The following is an 18,932-nucleotide window of genomic DNA, read 5'->3' as shown; positions in this document are numbered from 1 at the left end:
TTTGTATGGTTTGGTTTGGTTTGGTTTTTTTTGTTATTTTGTTCTGTTTTGTTTTTAATTGTGAGTCATGGTTACATGCACACACCCTAGCATGGAAAATTAATCTTACCGTCCTTAACTGTACCAGGGGCCTAAGACTTTGAATTTATTTTTCTGGTGGTGAGCCTACAGAACAGTCTAGAAAATCCCAATAGAATCAAAGGGTGAAAAGGCTAGGCATTTATAAATTAATTTACCCACGCTGTTGGTGGAGACTGAAGAGGGAAACATTAGATGATAATGTCACGCTCCTGATTTCCAAATGTAAGAACATAATAATATGCAGGTATTCACCTTCTACCAAATTAATTTGGGAGTGTTGTATGGTGGGTGATGGTCTCAGTAGAAAACTGGTAAATAAGCGACTGCTAGGTTTGAGGTTCCGCAGTACCAAACTCCAATGGAATGAACTGAAGGTATTTTTAAGAATTTACTTTGGGTTTCTGGTCAAAGGAATTGCTGTACTTCTCATCTCTCTGAACTTTATAAAATAGTACATGAAGAGTATTTTTTTAGAATGTAATTCTTAGGAAAACAATAAACAAACAAGAAAAATGTGTTAAAGAGCCTCATCTGCTGAAAACAAAAATAAGGAAGTACTATACAACTGCAAGAGACTCAGAAAAAACAGAAAAATATAGCTGTCATTGAATACTGGAGTAAAAAAATTGGATAAAATTCAGTAGTGAAAAATCCTAACATTCTTCTCTATTTATTTTCTTTTTCTTTTTTTTTTTTTTTTTAAATGTCCTTAGTGACACATCAGTTTTAAAAGATCTGTGTATGTTCCTTGATCACAGATAATAAGCAGAACCCAAATATTTTCTGCCTCCTCCTTTGTTCGAGATGCAGACGTATATGAAGGTAACCTGCCTCAAGGCATGCCACAGTGCAGTCCAGAAGATCAGAAGCATCCAGTTTAACATATATCAGGAAAATACTTCCAATGCAGATAAGAGATTCCTAGTGCTGTAGTGTTGTTGATTCCAGATACCCAAGTTTAAAATGTAGATATTCAAACAGTACAAGTATACAGAAAAACTGCCTCGTGAATTTTAGCCTAAGTAAAATTTGATCTTATTGTCCATATACCCATCAAGGAATTAAAAAGATCATTAACATCAGTGCTGGTACATATAAAAATCAATTTATTCCAGAGAGATTTTGGAAGAAGTTTCCTAAATATTATTACAGCCAGGGTTTGGATTAACTTTCCCACAGGAGTTCTCAGGATCCTGGACATGTTAGGAAAGGGACCGCTAGCCACTGGTGACAACAGAGCATACTGCATTTTATCAGCCAGAAAATTCTGTCTCTTTTAGAGTTCTTCATTACAAAGACATTTGCATAAAAAAAAAAAAAAAAAAAGAAAAGAAATGGAAACCACATGTTACGGAATATGAAGAAAGAAAATACATTGGGCATTGGTAGTTATACTATTGGCTCTTAATAGTTCTTGATATAGTCATTCCAACTGTGTCTTCTAAATTTTGTGGATTCGCTACTACAAGCCGGTAAGCACAGTCCTGTCATTTTATAGTATTTATTTTTTGTTATCAATAACATTTAAAAAAGGAAAAAACTCAAAAAGATCCTGGAAAAACAATAAAACAATTCTATGTGAAAAATATTAATAAACAAAATTTTCTCACTTATACAGTGAAATTTTTCTGGAAAAATCTGTAAATCCTACATAACAAAATAGGATTAGGCAGTCTTCCTTGTTATTGCTGGCAATGACCGACCTTACAGTAACACCATCATACAAATCTCCAAGTTAATAGGCAGGAAAAAATCCTGGAGCCTGAAATAGTCATAGGAGAGAACTGGAAAGTGCTGAAATCAGAATAATACCTTATTAGCCACCAGGTCTGAAGGTGAAACCACAACAACATACAAATGTTATAGTTAGGCGAATGTAAGCTCTCAGGATCTCATTTCTGATTTAGGATCTAATAGCAATAGATGGAAAACATTTATGCTTTAAACTTGCTAAATACCAGTCTAAGTTGACACAAATCTGGAATCTTTATACCTTACAAGACATTTTTTCGCATCTGTAATTAAAAAAAAAAATGCTTTAATTGTCTTGGTCTCCATTTAGTTTAGGTGAAATTTCTCTCCACCTTCTACAACTTCACAAAGATATTAAGGACAAGAAAAAGCACTGGAAATCTTTCCTCACCTTTGATGAGGATAACAATTAAAATTATTTGTCAGTACCAAAACACTGAATTTGATTCCTAAGACTGCGATCTTCCTTGCAAGGAACAGAGACACCATCTAAAAGTTTATTGCATTTTTAAATATGTTCTGATTTGTAGGCACAGTTCCACCCCATGAAGACCTGACTTGAATCTACCTATGGAGACAGGTTTTAGTAAACCTCTACAAGAGCTGATGAGTGCAAGTAATTACTTTCCAAGTCTAACATCTCTTCAAGCATAACACTCATCGAACCTAGCTTCATTTTTTAAACAAATGTGAAAGCTATGATGATTTTACAGGTTTCTGCTACAAATATAGAAGAGACAGTAAAAATTACAAATGCAATTTTAATTACTGTATCAATAGCTCCATTTTAACAAGGCTTAAGGAGCATAAATATTTGATTCTGCTCCTGTAATGAATGCAGCTAAATAAGCAGAAGCAATGATTATTCTGTTTCTGAACACGGATTTGAAGGACCTCGGGAGGTTACAGAACACAGTTGCAGTCTGAAAGGGGAAATATGAGTTTATTGAATCTAAAGAATGTACTGTAGCATTACCTCGATTATAAACCTGTGGTTTTTAAAATAAAATCACAGATCAGGCTTCCAAAATCACGAACTTTTAAATAATTGATAAATATTGAATGTTTTGATTGGTCTCTTGATGTGAGTTTGTAGCACATATTTTGCATACAGCTCAGCGACAAACTGTAAGCATAAACTTCAGACATATAATCTACTCAAACTGAAATCAAAATATTCCAGCAATTTGCAGATCTTTGTGGAGCAGGTTTTAAGAAAAACATCATATATTGTGAGACACATCATATGGCAGTGCTGCACTCTTTGGGAACATTTTCACTTTAGGAGGCTGACAGACTCCAGATGATGCACAGTTTGTGGTACTTCTTTGACTTCATCACATTAACTTTGGAACTGTGCTGTAGGAAAACACTTTCTGGTTTTACAAGAAAATAAATATCTAATAATTTAGCACTACTTATATTTAGTGTTTTATGAAGCAAAGATCAAAACTAGGAAAGTGGAAATATTTTCAAAGTGTATGTTGTGAATTATGATGATGAGCACAACACCTAGCCTATTGATCAAAAGTGAGTGAAAGGTCTCTTTCAAGGGTTTTAACATTCTTATGAGATCACAAGGATCTTAAATAGATCTTAGGCATGTACAAATAATTTATTTTGGTTATTTATACTCAAAACCTTGCATAATTATTATATTTATCATTATCTGTGATTCTCTTTCAGAATTTATCTTTTTTTTTAGAGATAATTTAATTAGGAAGATAGAGTCTCACTTTCAAATAATGCAATTTGCAATTGTTTTCAGTACAACTTCTTTGTCCAGTCACAAAGTCCATGCTATTTAAAATCTATTGTGTGAATTTTGAAATTTGATATCTGAAAATTTTAAACTTTCTGCTGTTATGCTGGATAAATCTTAGAGATTTGACACATTTATCTGAAAATATTCCATTGTGGTCAGGATGACTGTGTGATCTCAATTCCATATAGTGCTGTACTCCTCATATTTTGGCTGAAGTTAGTAAGAACTATAATACCATTTTCCTCTAAAGGAAAATGATGTGCTTAAGATATATATCTGACATAATGTTCCTGCAAAAATAAAAGTTAAACAGTCATTTTATCCTTTCTCTTGCTATATTTCTTATATTTTTCTACAAATGCATCTTGAGATTTATAGCAATACACAAAGAGAAAGAAAGTCTCAGTATCGTAACCTACAATTCTGTAAATCGTGCAAGGAAGGCACATATACAGTATCAAATTTTGCAAGGGTAGAGATGAAAGATAATTTCCAGAATTTTAAAAATTAATTTTATAGGCTTACAGTGTACACCCACCAAATTTTTCTGCTGGATACATTAGTCCGTGAAACTGATGATGGCATTCTACATAACACCAAAACCTAGTAAATCAGCCACTAAATAGTCAGTAAATATGCATGACTAAATAGATGGAGAAAAAAAAAAAGTAGAGTATATATGATTTTGAATACATTAACACTCACCTTTCAATAAGGTCATAGCTAGAATCAACAGGGCACTGGTGTTTGACTTATGTCTTTTGGTCAAATTGTCATTTCACAGATATACTATCTTAAAATATTATGGCAATAGTTTTCTTTGTATTCTAATTTATTTGCAGGTTGAAATGGATATCCTCAAGTAGAATTTAAACCCAGTCCTTTTTTTTTTCCTCTATGTGTTCTACTTTCCACATCTTTATGTCATAGCCAATTATTTAAAAATGAAAGTTCACCATGTCATTTTGCCTGAGTCTATTAACTTGACTGTAATCCTGCCTGTTTTATCATCTGCAAAAACGTAAATCCTCCTCAGGGTTTCCAACCAGATGGACTACTGCTAGTACATAGAACTGCTAGCCAAGAAAGCTGATTTCTGACAGGCATAAATAAGGGTTACAAAAGGATTCTTCAGATACAAAAACTAAACAAAGTTTTTTAACAATCCTGCTTTTCCTACTAATTGCTCTCTAAACTAGGCATCTATTCTTTATTTTGCTTCCTAGATTAATAAATAGAATACTGTAAGAATGAGCTTTATGTTTGAAGAAGTCAGTTTAAATGCAGATATTTCCAAACTTTTTTCTCTAACAAAATCTGAAAAATGTAAAGTATTATTTTCTTTCCTGTTGCAGCCTTACTATGCTAAATACATCTGCATCATATTCTCCTTATCACTAACTTTTAAGCCTCCCAATTATTTGCTTGTGAGGCTAGCTGGCCTAATTTTGAATGTGAAATAATAATTATTGTTCTAGAATGATCAGTTGTGTTTTTTATTATGTGTGTCACAGAAAATTTCCTGTTATGACAAATACACCTTTACTTTGACTTTCAGAGGATGGAAATTACATCCTTACGGCTTTTAGAATCTTGCCTTTTAACTGAAAAAGCGATGGGGATGTAGTGTAGTGCTGACGGTTTTTCTTCTTCTTTTTCTTAGGCATTGCCCTGTTTCTAAGTAGCTTAAATGATGGAAGTCAAGTTACAGAGGAGATATGGAAAAGGGTAAACTTTTTTCTTAATGCACAGCAACATCTTTCCTTTTTTGAACACAATCACAGTAGGATATACATGTTTCAAGGCTTAGTAGTTTCACACATCAACAATATTGCTGTTTCTTTAAGAAGCACCTCATTGTTTTTGTGCCTAGACAGCTGAACAGGGACAAGAATCAATATCTAGAAGGGACATATGATAGTACATTCTCTTCAAGGCATGGTCTCAGGAGTAAAGTGTGCTTGCTGATATACTGTTATTGGTTGGCCATATGTTCTGATTCCGTTTATGTAGAAATAAACATCCTGGATGTTCATTGACATTTGAAAGCTGCTTTTCCACTTAACATGCAGCATATGCATTTCTGTCAAGGTATATATTCAGGGCATTTAGAATATTCTCATTCTGAAGCGTTTAAAAAAAGATTCAAAGTCTAATTTGATTCCAAATATTGCTTTTACCTACTTTTCTATGTATAATTATTTTATATTGATGAGAAAGACTGATGCCAAATCCAAAAATAATGAAGGTGAGTGTAAAATTGCTGTCAGATTTTATATGTTTTGCATTAAGTTGCAGATGACCAACTGTAGTGGATTATGTGGAAAGAGGCTAAACTTCACTGAGAATTAGGTAAATTACAAGATCATTTGCTATGAACCTGTCATTGTGAGTCATAACAGATTCATACAAGTGGCCAGGACAATACTAACGTAATTTAATAGGTAGGCAGGACTTACGACACTGAATGCCAAAGAATTTACAACATACCAAAAATAGACATGAAATCACTATTTTGCAGAGTGGAGGTAAATCCCTGCAGTAGGAGAGGCTGTCATTAAGATTGTGAGTAATATATTAAAGATCCGAGAGGGAACTTTATGGTCAAGATAATGCCAAATTTCTGTATTACAAACATAAATAAGGAGTCTGACTTAAGACAGCAAATAAAAATTATTACAGATTTAATTGTCCTTTAAAAAGCAAACAGTGCTTGAACTGAAGAGGTGAAATAAAGCCGTCACTCTACTTGATCAGATGAACTGCATTCAAGAGTTAATGTAAGGGGTTCACTAAACATCTTAAATGGATTTATCTGTGTATTTTACTTTTGTGAAAATGATCACAAGTCGCTAATGTTAAAATTAGAGCTAAAAGACCAAAAAAAGATATGTGAGTGTTGGCTCAAGAGGTCAATATCTGACACAGGTGAAGTTAGAATTTTTTACTGATTTTCATAGCAACAGAGAAAGATGATAGGGAAATAATTTACTTACAGGTACTCTTCTGTAGGACACTTTCATGCAAGCTTATTGTTTGCTAGAGGTAAAAATAATATTAAAAATTATAACCACAAAAATAAAAATTAAGAGACTGAAAGAACCTAATGAAAGTGCATGGAGTCATTGTTATTGGCAAACTTTTCTGAGACAACAGTAGATGGTGCCTATAAATACTGTCTAGTGTTCCACTCACAGAGTTTGTAAGAGTCTAGGAAAAGAAACAGATGATATAAGCAAGCAAGGAATGACGAGTACTTTAGAAGAACCTATACTTCTCATTCTCAGCTAAGAAGAAAAGGGAAGTTTTATGACTGAGATGAAGCAGCAAAGCATGTAGAAAAGTTAGAACTTAAGGAGATCTGTGAGGAGGTGAGATAGGTCGCAAAAACAAGTGAATCGAAGAAGATGCTAACCGTAGGAAGAGACTAAGTGCATAGAAAGTGAATAGATGAAAACTTAATAAGTCAATAGATAAATTACCATTGACAAGAATGGGGCGTTTTTGCTAAGGCTGTCAGAGACTGAGTTACTTTTTGGCACTGTTTTAAATTTTTGTATATGTGCTTTTCCATACTACATAGTAAATAAGTAATAGAATGATTGCAGCTCATGCAGATCCAAAATGGAAAAAAATAACATGACTGACAGATGCAGATGGAGTCAAAATTTAAAAATGGGAAGCTTTACCACTGCAAATAGTATAAAAAAACTCCAAACACTGAATGGTAAAAAACATAAAATCACAAATACTGTAGAACGTATCTATAATTGGTTAGAAAGCAGTGCAGAAAATATATCAGAGTACTGATAATACTGTTCTGGACGTTTCATTTTCAGGTGTCCAAGTGGATACACATTAATGACCTCTTAATAATAGTAAGCAGCACATATATCTCAGATCCTTTTAACACCTCTCTAGTTAGTTATTTGAAATTGGAGTCACTGTATTTTCCAAATACACTCTGACAGTTTTAACTTGTATTAGCAAGCAAATTACCACTGAAATTCAAGGAAATGAGATAGTTGAAATAAATGTTGCAATCTGAACATTTATTCAGACAATTTAAGACAGGAGGAAAATTTCCAACCTAAAAGTTTAGGAGACTGATAAGTATCTACCAGGAGGAATTAGAGGGAGAACACTTACAAAAGGCACTTCTTATTCCTACATCACTTTGCCTGGCAAGATATATTTCAGATCATATATTTAGCTATTGAATTAATGCAGTAGTTTCAGAATACAACTTCTTTGGTTACAGATCAATCGAGACAGACTCTTTTCCTTACTGCACAAAGTTTCTGAAAAAAGCTTCAGCTATATCCTCTCCTGAAGCAATATGCTTCTTCTACCCTCTTGTTATTGGAAATAATGGAAACAAAATGAGAACAGAAGAATGACCAAAAAAAATGCTGCCTTGTCTGGCTTAGAGTACCAGTTCTGCACAGATTGAAATCTGAGCCTGACTAAAACTACCCCTGTGTGCAAAATCTGTCTAGCAGGGTGCTAAATGACTTTTCCTTTATCTCCAATGCAGAGGTTATTTTCAAATTAATCAGATAAATGTGATATACTCTGAATTAGCTAGATATACCACCAAACCAATTCCATATCCAACATTTTCTGAGTGAGAACGTTCCCAGTGATGCCCCAAGGAACAGTAATGTGCTCAGAGTGCAGCTGAGGCACACAGGTTGTATACAACAGATGGTAACAAGCATGTGTTTTAGACAGAGCTGCATGACATTTACTCTGAAAATGTTACTTTCTCTTAATATCTTTTCTTGTTGTTTTCACTGCGCTGTCAATCCTCATTCAAAAGCTGGGAAGTGTTTGTCTCAGACAGGAAGCCTGGAAAGGAGACACTTGTTCCTCTCCCAGTTGGGCATTAACACACTGCAAAGGCCTTTCCCTGAATCATAGCTTGGAAATTATCACTTCTTATTTCTCACTAATGGGACATTAGTTGAAAAGAAGAAAGCTGTATAAAAACTTGCTGGAAAAATAGTCTGCCAAATTCTGTGCACGGAATTGCTTTGTTACTTGCCCTTTAGAAATGCTGCTTAGTGAGCTCTCTTAGTTTGGGCTCCTATGTAGGACTTCCCACTGCATAGAATAAAAAAAACATTACTTTCTGAAACCGTCACTGCATTTATGAGACTGATCAGGTGGTGAGGGCAAACGACATTCAATATCCCAGCCAGTGCTTCGCTACTTCTAAGCACGAGGGACCTCTGCAGTGTCAGGTGCAAATGATCTATTTAGCAATCTTGTCATACCTGCACCTACTACACTCTGAGTTTTCAGCAGATATGCTACTGTGAACATAGCCTCTCCTGCTTTATGTTGATGCACAGCCTGCTTTCTATACATATTCAGGGGATTTTAGATTTGATTTTTGGGGGTAGTTTTCCTTTTAAGGATGGAAATAGTGATGGATGTTAGGAAAAGTTGAGAACAACAGTAGTGGACAGAGCATGGTCACATCAACATTTGACCTTCCAAGACATCAAGTTGCAGTGCATTTTCATTGTTACAGAAGTGTTTCTTGCCAACATCTCACAAAAACATTTATGTGTGAAACAGCTCCCTATTGTGGAGATGCATGAAGCTCCATTAAAAAGGAAGCCAGCTGTACTGTTTATACGTATATTAGATTTTTTTGATTATGAATAAAGTTTTATGCAGTAGATGGGAGAACTTGGCCTTTCATAACATAAATATGCCTTTAAAGTCAGGGACTTTAAAGCAAGGGATTTGCAATTTATAGATTTTTTTTCTTCAAGCTTCAGGTCTTTCATTCATGTTATTTAATAATCCTTAGGTTTCACTACTAATAAAGAAACAAATCAAAACAAAACAAAACAGAAACGTCCTCCTCTGGAGAACTGGAGACATCGGAGGAGAAACTTAAAATCCACTGACAAAACGAAACAAAACAAAACAAAACAAACAAAAAAAAAACGCATAACAATACAAAATAAAACCTCTTCTGAAATTTAAATACCTTGTAAGCAAGTGAACACTGATCAACATGTCAGCATGCTGTGAGCATAGATATAAGCTTATTCCTCTAACTTTGTGTCATTAAAGAATTCAGAGAACAGTTCAGCCTCTTCTCTCTTTGATCTGTGCCACATCCAGGAGTGGCCCAAGTGGGACAGAGCTGCCCAGGGTGTAGGAACTGAGACATGTCCACCCCCGTCTCTGCAGGCTTCCCAGACCACCGCTGTCTTGCTTTGCCAAGCAAGGAAGAAAGGAACCTCACCAAGGTCTTTGCAATTTTTTCCTCAGAATAAAGTTCCAGTTTTCAGACAAAATCTTCAATCGAAACAGTCTGTAGGAATCCAGAAGTTTTATATATCTTCAAGGACTAACTTATTTCTCTGGTGAAAACTTTCCTTTCTTGCTAAGCTTATTTAGGATTAAACAAAGCATTGTCCCAGATGAGTCCGATAAGCAATCGGAACTGCCTGAGTCCACAAATGCCTTGTTACGATCTGCCTTTTATTTCTTTTTCTTCCTTTGAGAAGTAGATGATTGTCATTGGAGCTTGGGCTGAAGAAAGGTTTCTTTTATCCTTCCTGTGAATGTGGAAAGATGGGAGAGAAATTAGGTTTTCAGTGCTAAAAAGTTGATATTATGGATTAACTTCATGCAGAAGTGAGATGTGAGGAATTGGTGCTACAGGTTATGTGCTGAGGATGATGTCTGTTGCAGAATTTTTTTCTATGCCTGCCCTCTAAGCTGAGGCCAGTCCTTTTTTCCCATTAGTTGGCTTATTTGTTTTCCTATGTCACCAGAAGTTTGTTGGATTTTTTTTGAATTATTATTAACAGACATGTAGCAAGAATGTTCTGTGCTTAGATCATTGTTATACTAACTTAATTTAGTTAGTATTTCCTATTTTTCCTTGTTCTGAACAAAAATGGGAGCCCCTAAAGTCTCAATGAATATATTAGTATGTCAAATAGGAAAATAACCTCTTTTTCACATCCCACTCACACAAATTCTTTTTTTTTTATTTTATTTTTTATTTTTTTTAATCTCAGGTTGTTTAACCTTGCTTAAATCATGACAGAAATTGAGGTTAATTTAAATGAACTGCATACTCCTATAAATTAGTAAATAAGACAGTCAATTAACCAAATTAGATCTTATTGGAAATTGGCTGCTGCCATCTGGAAATTTTTTATTAGACTTTATAGTTGGCATGACCTTTAGAGAGGAGCTAGCAGGATTTTTTATTTCTCTGAGAAATGCCTGACTTAGAAGAATGAAGTATTTGGAAAGCATTTTTAATATTCCTGCACTTGCTGCATAACTATACTGGGATATAATATATTCCTGTCAGTGATGAGGCAGTTGAATTAGTATGGAGTTTCTTACTGCAAAATCTGAATTACATGTCAATGGACTGGAATCTCACTCTGTGGTTGTTCTTTTCTCTATTACATTGTATGTTCTCCTAATACACCATGGAATCTATCACAATAAGATTGGCCTTTATCTGTCAACCTGTAAGCTTCTTAACTCCTTTTTTAAATTGCCAGGTTTGTTTTACCTTTAAAACTTCCAGGGAAATCAGATGCATTCTTATATTGAATAGTGATGTTTTAAGAGATTTTTTCAGTGGTATCCAAACCATCCTCTCTGTGCAGCCTTCTATACAGAGTGTTGCATATATGTCCATGCTTTCCCTTGCACTGGGAGAACAGCAAGGGACGCAGTTCTGTGGGTTAGTTTGTTCAGTGCTGGCTCGGGGATCACTGCATTCTGCTTTGTTGCATGAGATAATTTGGGGGCAGAAAAACTCTACGTGGTATTGCATGCAGTTTTCCTTACTTTTAGTTGGTGGGAGCTTTTGTTGCTTGCTGACTTCATTCAGAATGATTAACCTGCAGCCTGTATAGGTTTGTAGACACCAACTTACATTGAGGATGTGTCCTCCTTCTGGTAGCCCTGTTCCCTCAGGTAGTTTAGCAGCAAGTGATAGACTGCTCAAGTGGGTTCCCCAGAAGGGTTGTGGAGTGTCCATCCTTAGAGGTATTAAAAAGCCACCTGGACATGGTCATAGACAACTGGCTTTAGTTGGTCCTGAGTGAGCAGAGGGGGGCAAGGATGAGATGATCTTAAGAGGTTCCTTCCAACAGCAACCACTCTGTGATTCTGTGACTAAATAACCCATGCTTGTGGCCACTGCAGCTCCTTATTAGTTGTCTCAAAGTGCCTTCTCTATCATAACATAGGTCCACATTCTCCAACACGATCAGGTGACAGACCCTCACAAATAAAGCAATGATAGACAATAGTTGCCAAACTCCTTAGTTGTTGACCTAAGCCCTGGCCTTTCGCCTGGCTCTGAGAAGCCATTGGGATAAAATGATTTGCTTCAAGTCATAAATTGCTTTTGCCACTGTCAAGAAATGTGCTACATGATGCATGACTAATATGCAGTAAAGCTGTCACTGTACTATACCCATATGCATGAACAGACGGGCTGTGGTGCCCAGATGCCACAGAACTGGTCATACGGCTGGGAAGTTCCCTTGTCTGGGAGAAGAGTTGTTTTTTCAAGCCAAAGAGAGCACTGGAGTTATACAAACACAATGGATATGCTTGCATTTTACTATATTTCCAGCAATGTCCTATGTGTAGGTATTTCTCTAAAATGGACTTTAGACTTTGTGCTGGGCTTCCCTAAAATAATTGCCACCAATAAGCATTGCTTAGTAAGATCTCCAGCTTTTCATATTTAGGGAACTCATTTGAGCAAATCATGGACAGTTCAATAATTATGTTGAATGCTTCAAATTACTGTGAAACTAAACGACTGAGTTGAGCAAAATCTTGATAGTGACTGAGGTCCAGAGTGTAAAAGCCTCTAAGCTGTCTTCCCTAACTGGGTCTTGACAATTTGACAGCTGCTGACAAGAAGTAGAATTCATGTCACAGTTCCTGGAGATGTATCTGCTCCCAGAGTTGTGTCTGAGGGTATTTTTATGTGATGCTGTAAGAGGTGAAGAGCTCCACTCTAGAAAAATTGTATGCCCTCCTGAGGGCCAGCAAGTGGTTAAATGAGCAGAGAGAGAATATCTGCTGCAAGGCTTTCTAATGATCTTTCCTCCAAGGAAACAAGGAATGCTAGAACAGCTCTGATCCTCAGGTGTTATCTCCTTTTCCTCAATTCCAGAGAGTTGTCAGTATATTGCAAGAGAAACTTGGGTCTGGAGGCATTTACAGTGCTGAGGTGTCCTAACTGTATTCGTCTTTCTGAGAAAGGCTCAGACTTCTGCTAAGTCTTCCAGTGGTCAACTTTATCTTAGTCCCATTTAATTGAGAGGCTGAGTATCTAGGGAGCCTCAAAGAATGAAATTACGTGGAAACAAAGCTGGACATGGTGGTAGAAAGGTTTCTTTCTAGTGAGGTAGGGATCTATTTCATTGCATGCGTTAGGTGATATGAAGGCATAAATATTGAGTGTCTGTTGCATTCAGTCAGGTAGACCCTTGGGACTCCTGTTTTTGGAGGAGGACTAAAAGCTAGCTTGTCCTGCCTCTGTCAGAACACAGAGTGAGGTGCTATGGTTAATATGTACTGTGTTGTTTCCACACTTATGATATGACTTTGTAAACCAGTTTTCCAAAGCACTCTTCCACAACATAATTTTGTGTTTATTTGAAAAAATAGGGTGGTGTTTTATTTCTAGCTTTTTTCACAACAGAACCTTTATTTCATTAGCTTTGTTCAGAATGCCGTCTATGTAATTTTTTTTTTTTTAATGATAGCTAGCAGAGAAGAGATTGAAGAGATTTTTGAATTCTGTTGAATCTCTGAAAATAATAATTGGAAATGTCAATGATTTATATGGCTTTCTTGCAAGTGTTTCCTGTATAAACATGAAAACTAGATATTAATCTGGTGCTCTTGCACACTATACTGGACAAAAAACATTAACTGATCTCTCTTGCAAAGACATGCTTAAATACATAAAACATACTATATTAAGGGTAGTGTGAAAGTACACTTATTGTGATTACAATAAAATAAAACGTGTGTCTGAACTGTGCATCAAAAGCTTATAAATTCTTAATGTTATTGTCTCTGCCCAGAGACTCTAATTTCTCTTGGTCTCAAACTGAAGCATTTGTTTGTTTATAATCATAGCAGTATTTCTGCCTGCTTCAAAATTTTGCCTAATTACCTGATTTGATAGATCTGTGGAAGTGAATATATTTATACTTCCACCTCCATGCCTGGGAACACGAGAAAGCAGTAAATAGATAAGCTGTCTCTCCAGCTCCACTGGTGCTTTGCAGTGCCTATGATGCTGTATCAGTGCTCCAGAATATTAAATTAACTGACAGTCATTAAGACCTAAAAACTGGATATACTAATTGGGTATATTAAATATTTGACTTAAAATGAAGCCATATGAGCTGTCTTTGTCCTTGTCTTTGTTACTAAATTTAACTAATATGAAATTCTAATGTATTTCTCTAAGAATATATGCATAATAAATGATTGCACAGCAAGGGATGAGTTTTGGGGATGAATGAAACCTTACTATGTACTGACCACAGACAGTTCCTTTACTCTTAAACTAAACTATCCTTTGCGATAGGAATTGGGCTTCTCATGTATCTCTGTGCTGTTCAGCAATCTTGAAGTAACAGGCTATTCTTCAAGGAAAAATTACATGAAATCACTCAGATTTTTCACCTCTCTTAGTATAAAATGCCAGGCTTATGAATATTTCTTTGTCCGAATGCTTTCAGTGGTACATTAGTGTAATGGGCAAAGTTTTGTTGACTTCCTCTTTTCTATGGATATTCATCATAATGTTGCAGTTCCTCTGTTAAAAATAATTCAGTGTGAGAACAAAAGTAAAACAATGGACTGGTGTTTTTTGGTTTGGGGTTTTGTGGTGATTCTTTTGTTTGTGTTTTTTTTTTTTTGTTTGTGTGTGTTTTTTTGGTTGGTTTGGTTTGGTTTTTGTTGTTGTTTTTTTGTGGTTTTTTTTGTTGTTTTGTGTTTTCTTGTTTGTTTTTGGTTTTGTTTGTTTGTTTTTGGTTTTTTTGTTGGTTTGGTTTGGTTTGGTTTTTTTCTTTTTTTTTTTTTTCCCTTGTCATTACTGCAGGAACCAAAGTCAAAATATTGGAATAGGGATAAGAGTTTTAACCATAAGACATGGGCTCTTTGGCTTTTTAAGGGAAACCCTACTGGTGCTTTCTACAGGAGACAGTTCTTGACCTTATTTTTCTGTAACTCTTTCCCTTTGACCAAGGAAGAGATTTTAATCCATTTTGCTTCTTAATTGAATTGCCACCAAAAGATGATACTATGTAACTCAGGAGGTTGTTGTGCGTTTGGTTGTTTGGGTTTTTTTTAGTGTCATGCTATAGCAAAGAGAGAGAAAGCCTTCTGAAAAAGGGACAGAAATTGCCATCTTTTGTGCTATGGTGAGGAAATTTCATAGGAGACTCAAATTCTCTTCCCATTAGGCAGTTAAGTAATTATTCAGTTACTCTTTTTACTCACTAAAATGAAACATTACTTGCTTTGATTTCTGAAAAATCAGGGGAGGAGAAAAACAACCCGTCAGTGTTGAATGTATCTTTCTGGTATATGTTCTGAAAATCAGAAGTTAAGGTTTTGGATGAAAGTGATTGGGAAGCCAAGACAATTTTACTAGTAATTATACTTACAGACCTACAGAGGACAAAGTCATACTGGGAAAAAATGTGCCAATAATTAGTAAATTTTCTCATGTGTTCATGTGGACCTTTATTCTAGCATTTGTGTTAAAGTTACTTAGCTTCTCTGTTTTTCATGGTGTTTCAGAAAAGCTCATTCACTATACAGATTTGTTTCTTTTTAAGAAAGAATTTTTTTCTTTTAGCTATTAGCTAAATTAAATAGAAGGCAAGTTATTGAAAGTAGGTACAAAAAAATCTTAAAACCATTTTAGATACTAAAGAGGACAAATATAATTTTAAAAGCTACATAATTATCACTTAATAGTCTTCAACAGACTATTCCAGCCTTTCTTGCAGGAATATGAATTGCAAATGTTTGAAATTATTGAGGGCTAAAATGCTATGTGTGGCATTTAAGTATAGAGTAAAATAATCAGTTGTTTAGAGTGCTCTTTATCTTTTAACTTTCTCAAAAACTTTGTATTTTATGCCTGTATTATCTCAGTATAGCTGTTTCTGTGAGGTCTTAACTGACTAAAGTTGTATGGAGAGAAACATGCATGTTTCAGTAAATAACTCTTGTACCATATTTGCCTCAGTGTTGTACAGAGCAGGTTTTGCTTTCTCCACGTATTGTAATTTGTTTGTCATAGACTTCATGAAACATCAAGGGAGACTATTGTAGCTGACAGAAACGGCTGCTGCACCACTGATTTAAATGGATTTGTGCCTGCCTACATCCATCATAGATTTGGTTGTCTTCCAAAATATTCTTTTCTGTCAGAAATGACAATTTCAGCCTGTTCCACTGGTAACATTGCTGGAATTAATGGTAGTATTATGCAGTGAAATGTAACTGGCCAGATTCTGCTCATTGGTTTTCTTATTCAGCAATCTTATTTTTGCTTGTATTGCAATGTTTCCATTTTATGAAAAATGCAGAATTTTTGAAATTAATTCCAGTGCTGAGAAAAAACAAAACCTTTCTGTTTGGATGGTCCTACCCAACCTTCATTACCGTGTTGATATGCATAGAGACCACTGCTGCAAACACCACTGTGCTAGTCAGTGATTCTGACAATATTACTTTCCCTTTGCTGCATCAGATGATAGTCTCTGCTTTCAAGGCCCTTCACAATATCTCTTGTCCCTGCTTATTTCCCACTTGGTGTCAAATGCATCTCTCCTGCTCCCAGATGGCTCCTGGTGTCAGCACCTTCCCTGCTTCCCACTATGTGTTTCAGCAAACCCTCCTTTCTCTTGCACAGTCCCTCATGCTTGAGAAGAGATTTTTGTAGATGCCTGTTAGGCTACTTCATTATCCCCTTCAAATCCCTCTGTAATTCCCCTTTGCTCTGATGCCTGCAAGGGATCGTGCCGACAGCCGGCCTGGTGATGTGCTGTGACTACTGCCAATATGGCCCCACCGTTTCCCTCTGCTCCCCTGTCTGCATCCATCTGTTCCCTCTCCTCTTGTGCTCAGGATATACTTATGTGCCTGTCACTTTTGCTGGGGGAATGACAGGAGAATTGAAGTCATAGAACCATAGAATGTCCTGAGCTGGAAGCTACCCACAAGGATCCTTGAGTCCAACTCCTGTCCCTGCATATGACAACCCCACAGTTCACACCATGTGTCTGAGGACGTTGTCCAGTCTCTTCTTGAACACTGTCAGGATTGGGGCCATGACACCTCCCTGGGGAGCCTGTTCCAGTGCTCCACCACCCTTTGGGTGAAGAATCTTTTCCTGATGTCCAACTTAAACCTCCCCTGGCACATCTTCCTGCCATTCCCTCGCGTTCTGAGGGGGTAGCTAAGTTCACATTAGCTACCAAGGACACAAGGAGCTGGGAGCTCAGCATGGGTGGACATCACCTGATCTGGGGGTGCAGCACAGCTTTAGCCCTGGCCTAGGTATCAGGCAGTCCTCATTGGCTGTCCTTCCTAAATGTGTATGCAGGGATCCTGGGCTATGGTCAGGATTCTGTTCTGAACTTTGCCTCTCTCCTGGTAACTCTCATCCAGCTTTAAAAATCTAACTTGTATGAGACAATATACATTTTTTTATCACTAAATTGCTGCTGAATTTCTGATAAATCATATGGAGGCACACCAAGTAAAAAGTATGGGCAACATATCCAATAGAAATCAGAAGTTTTCAAGCCCAAGCTAGCGATATTGACTAAAGACTGCAAAGAAAAAATTCCATGTGTTGCTGCTCACAAGTAATATCTCAGGAAATGGGAAAATGTCACAACATCAGCCACACATAACTAAATTGTTGATGTTTTTAGAAGTTGTGCACAAATACAAATGGAACAAATAATAAATAGGTGATGCAAGGGCTAAGTTTGACATCATCGAAGATATTTTAATACCTGCTGTAACTGGATGGTGTGTCTTGGCTGTGATCTGAGCATGATCCAGTCTGTTTTGGGATCCTCTGCCACAGTTGTGCTTATTGCCTACTATAATACTTTGAGACTATAAAGTAACCCTGTGTGTTCTTGGAAATTAAGTGTTCAGGGATCTTTACCTGTGCTTAGGAGCCCTAAGCAGCTGTTTGATATCAGTACAATTGGGTTTATTTTGAAGATTTGAGGAACAGCTATCCTAAAGCCACAGGGCTTATATGACTCTCCCTAATCACATAAGTTAACTTCTGTGTAGACACTGTTAAGAGAATTTCAGTTTACAAGGACAGGGTTCAAGGCTTTCCATGGGTTTAACTGGGTTACATTTTGTTCAGAAGATTTTTGATATATTGTGAAATGGTTATTTTACTGATTTTCTAGAAAAGAAAGATTTTTTATTTGAAAAATATGTTTGACCCTCAGAGTAATTTCATTTAATATAATCCAATTTGGTTTTGTAGAATTTTTTGGCATATAGGGGACCAAAAATAATTTATTTTTTTGTAGACATATAGCTTTGGAGTTTTCAGGTGTAAGTAAATTAATATCCATGCCTAGCTTTAACAAAACTAACAACCAAAACCAACCAACCAGAACTCCCCAGAACACCTCTCTCCTCAACTTTAATACTTGCATGTAATTTAATATCCTTGGCCTTCTCTGGGGAAGATAAGAATATTTTTTTTACTCTTGAGTAATTCTGAAGTTCTGCAATGCTTGTCTGACTATCTCAATTAGGAATGGAAAGAAGTTGCAATCAAGTATTGCTTCAAAGGAGAGCTAAGCAAGGCAATACATAAATTATTCTCTAGAAAGATTATGAAATATCTAGACAACTGAAGTGTTACATAAATTCAGAACATAACCCTTACTCGTAGCAAGAATTATAAGAGGAAACTATTTTTAGATCATCAGTCTGAAATCTGGATATAACTGATATGGGTGTTAATACCAATTAGTAACTTGTGACATATGGTGGTAGCATCATTTGACATAATAAAAGGTAAAGACTCTTAAACAATGCATGCAGTTCTGCCGTGCTAACTTCTGACTCAGGTGAGCCAAGAAGCTTTTCCTAACAGAGCTAAGCATTCTGCCTAGGAGAATAAAAAACAATTAGTTATATATATGGGCCTTTGTCTTAATCTGGCAACAACATTGCCATTACCAATGTGTTAGCTTCCACATTTGCTTGTTATTTTTTTAGAAAAGTGACTATA

General features: G+C 36.0%; 1 protein-coding gene across 8 annotated transcripts in view; it reads left to right on the top strand.

Moving 5' to 3' along the window:
• RALYL (RALY RNA binding protein like) overlaps positions 1 to 18,932 on the top strand; it is a 384,238-nt gene that overhangs the window by 83,162 nt on the left and 282,144 nt on the right. The window contains exon 1 of one of the 8 annotated variants that reach the window (XM_071803976.1): positions 5,276 to 5,326. The exons of 3 other annotated variants lie outside the window; for them this stretch is intronic. In XM_071803976.1, the coding sequence (XP_071660077.1) occupies positions 5,317 to 5,326 (10 nt within the window). In that variant the 5' untranslated portion in view covers positions 5,276 to 5,316. Of the gene's footprint in view, positions 1 to 5,275; positions 5,327 to 18,932 lie in introns of those variants that run through there. 4 more of the 8 variants (XM_071803978.1, XM_071803974.1, XM_071803973.1 and 1 more) reach the window with 4 other exon arrangements.

This window comes from Patagioenas fasciata, chromosome 2, assembly GCF_037038585.1.
Source record: "Patagioenas fasciata isolate bPatFas1 chromosome 2, bPatFas1.hap1, whole genome shotgun sequence".
NCBI classification, from domain to species: Eukaryota; Metazoa; Chordata; class Aves; order Columbiformes; family Columbidae; genus Patagioenas; species Patagioenas fasciata.
Note: the sequence above shows the minus strand (reverse complement) of the source record. Positions and strands in the feature narration are given on the sequence as shown.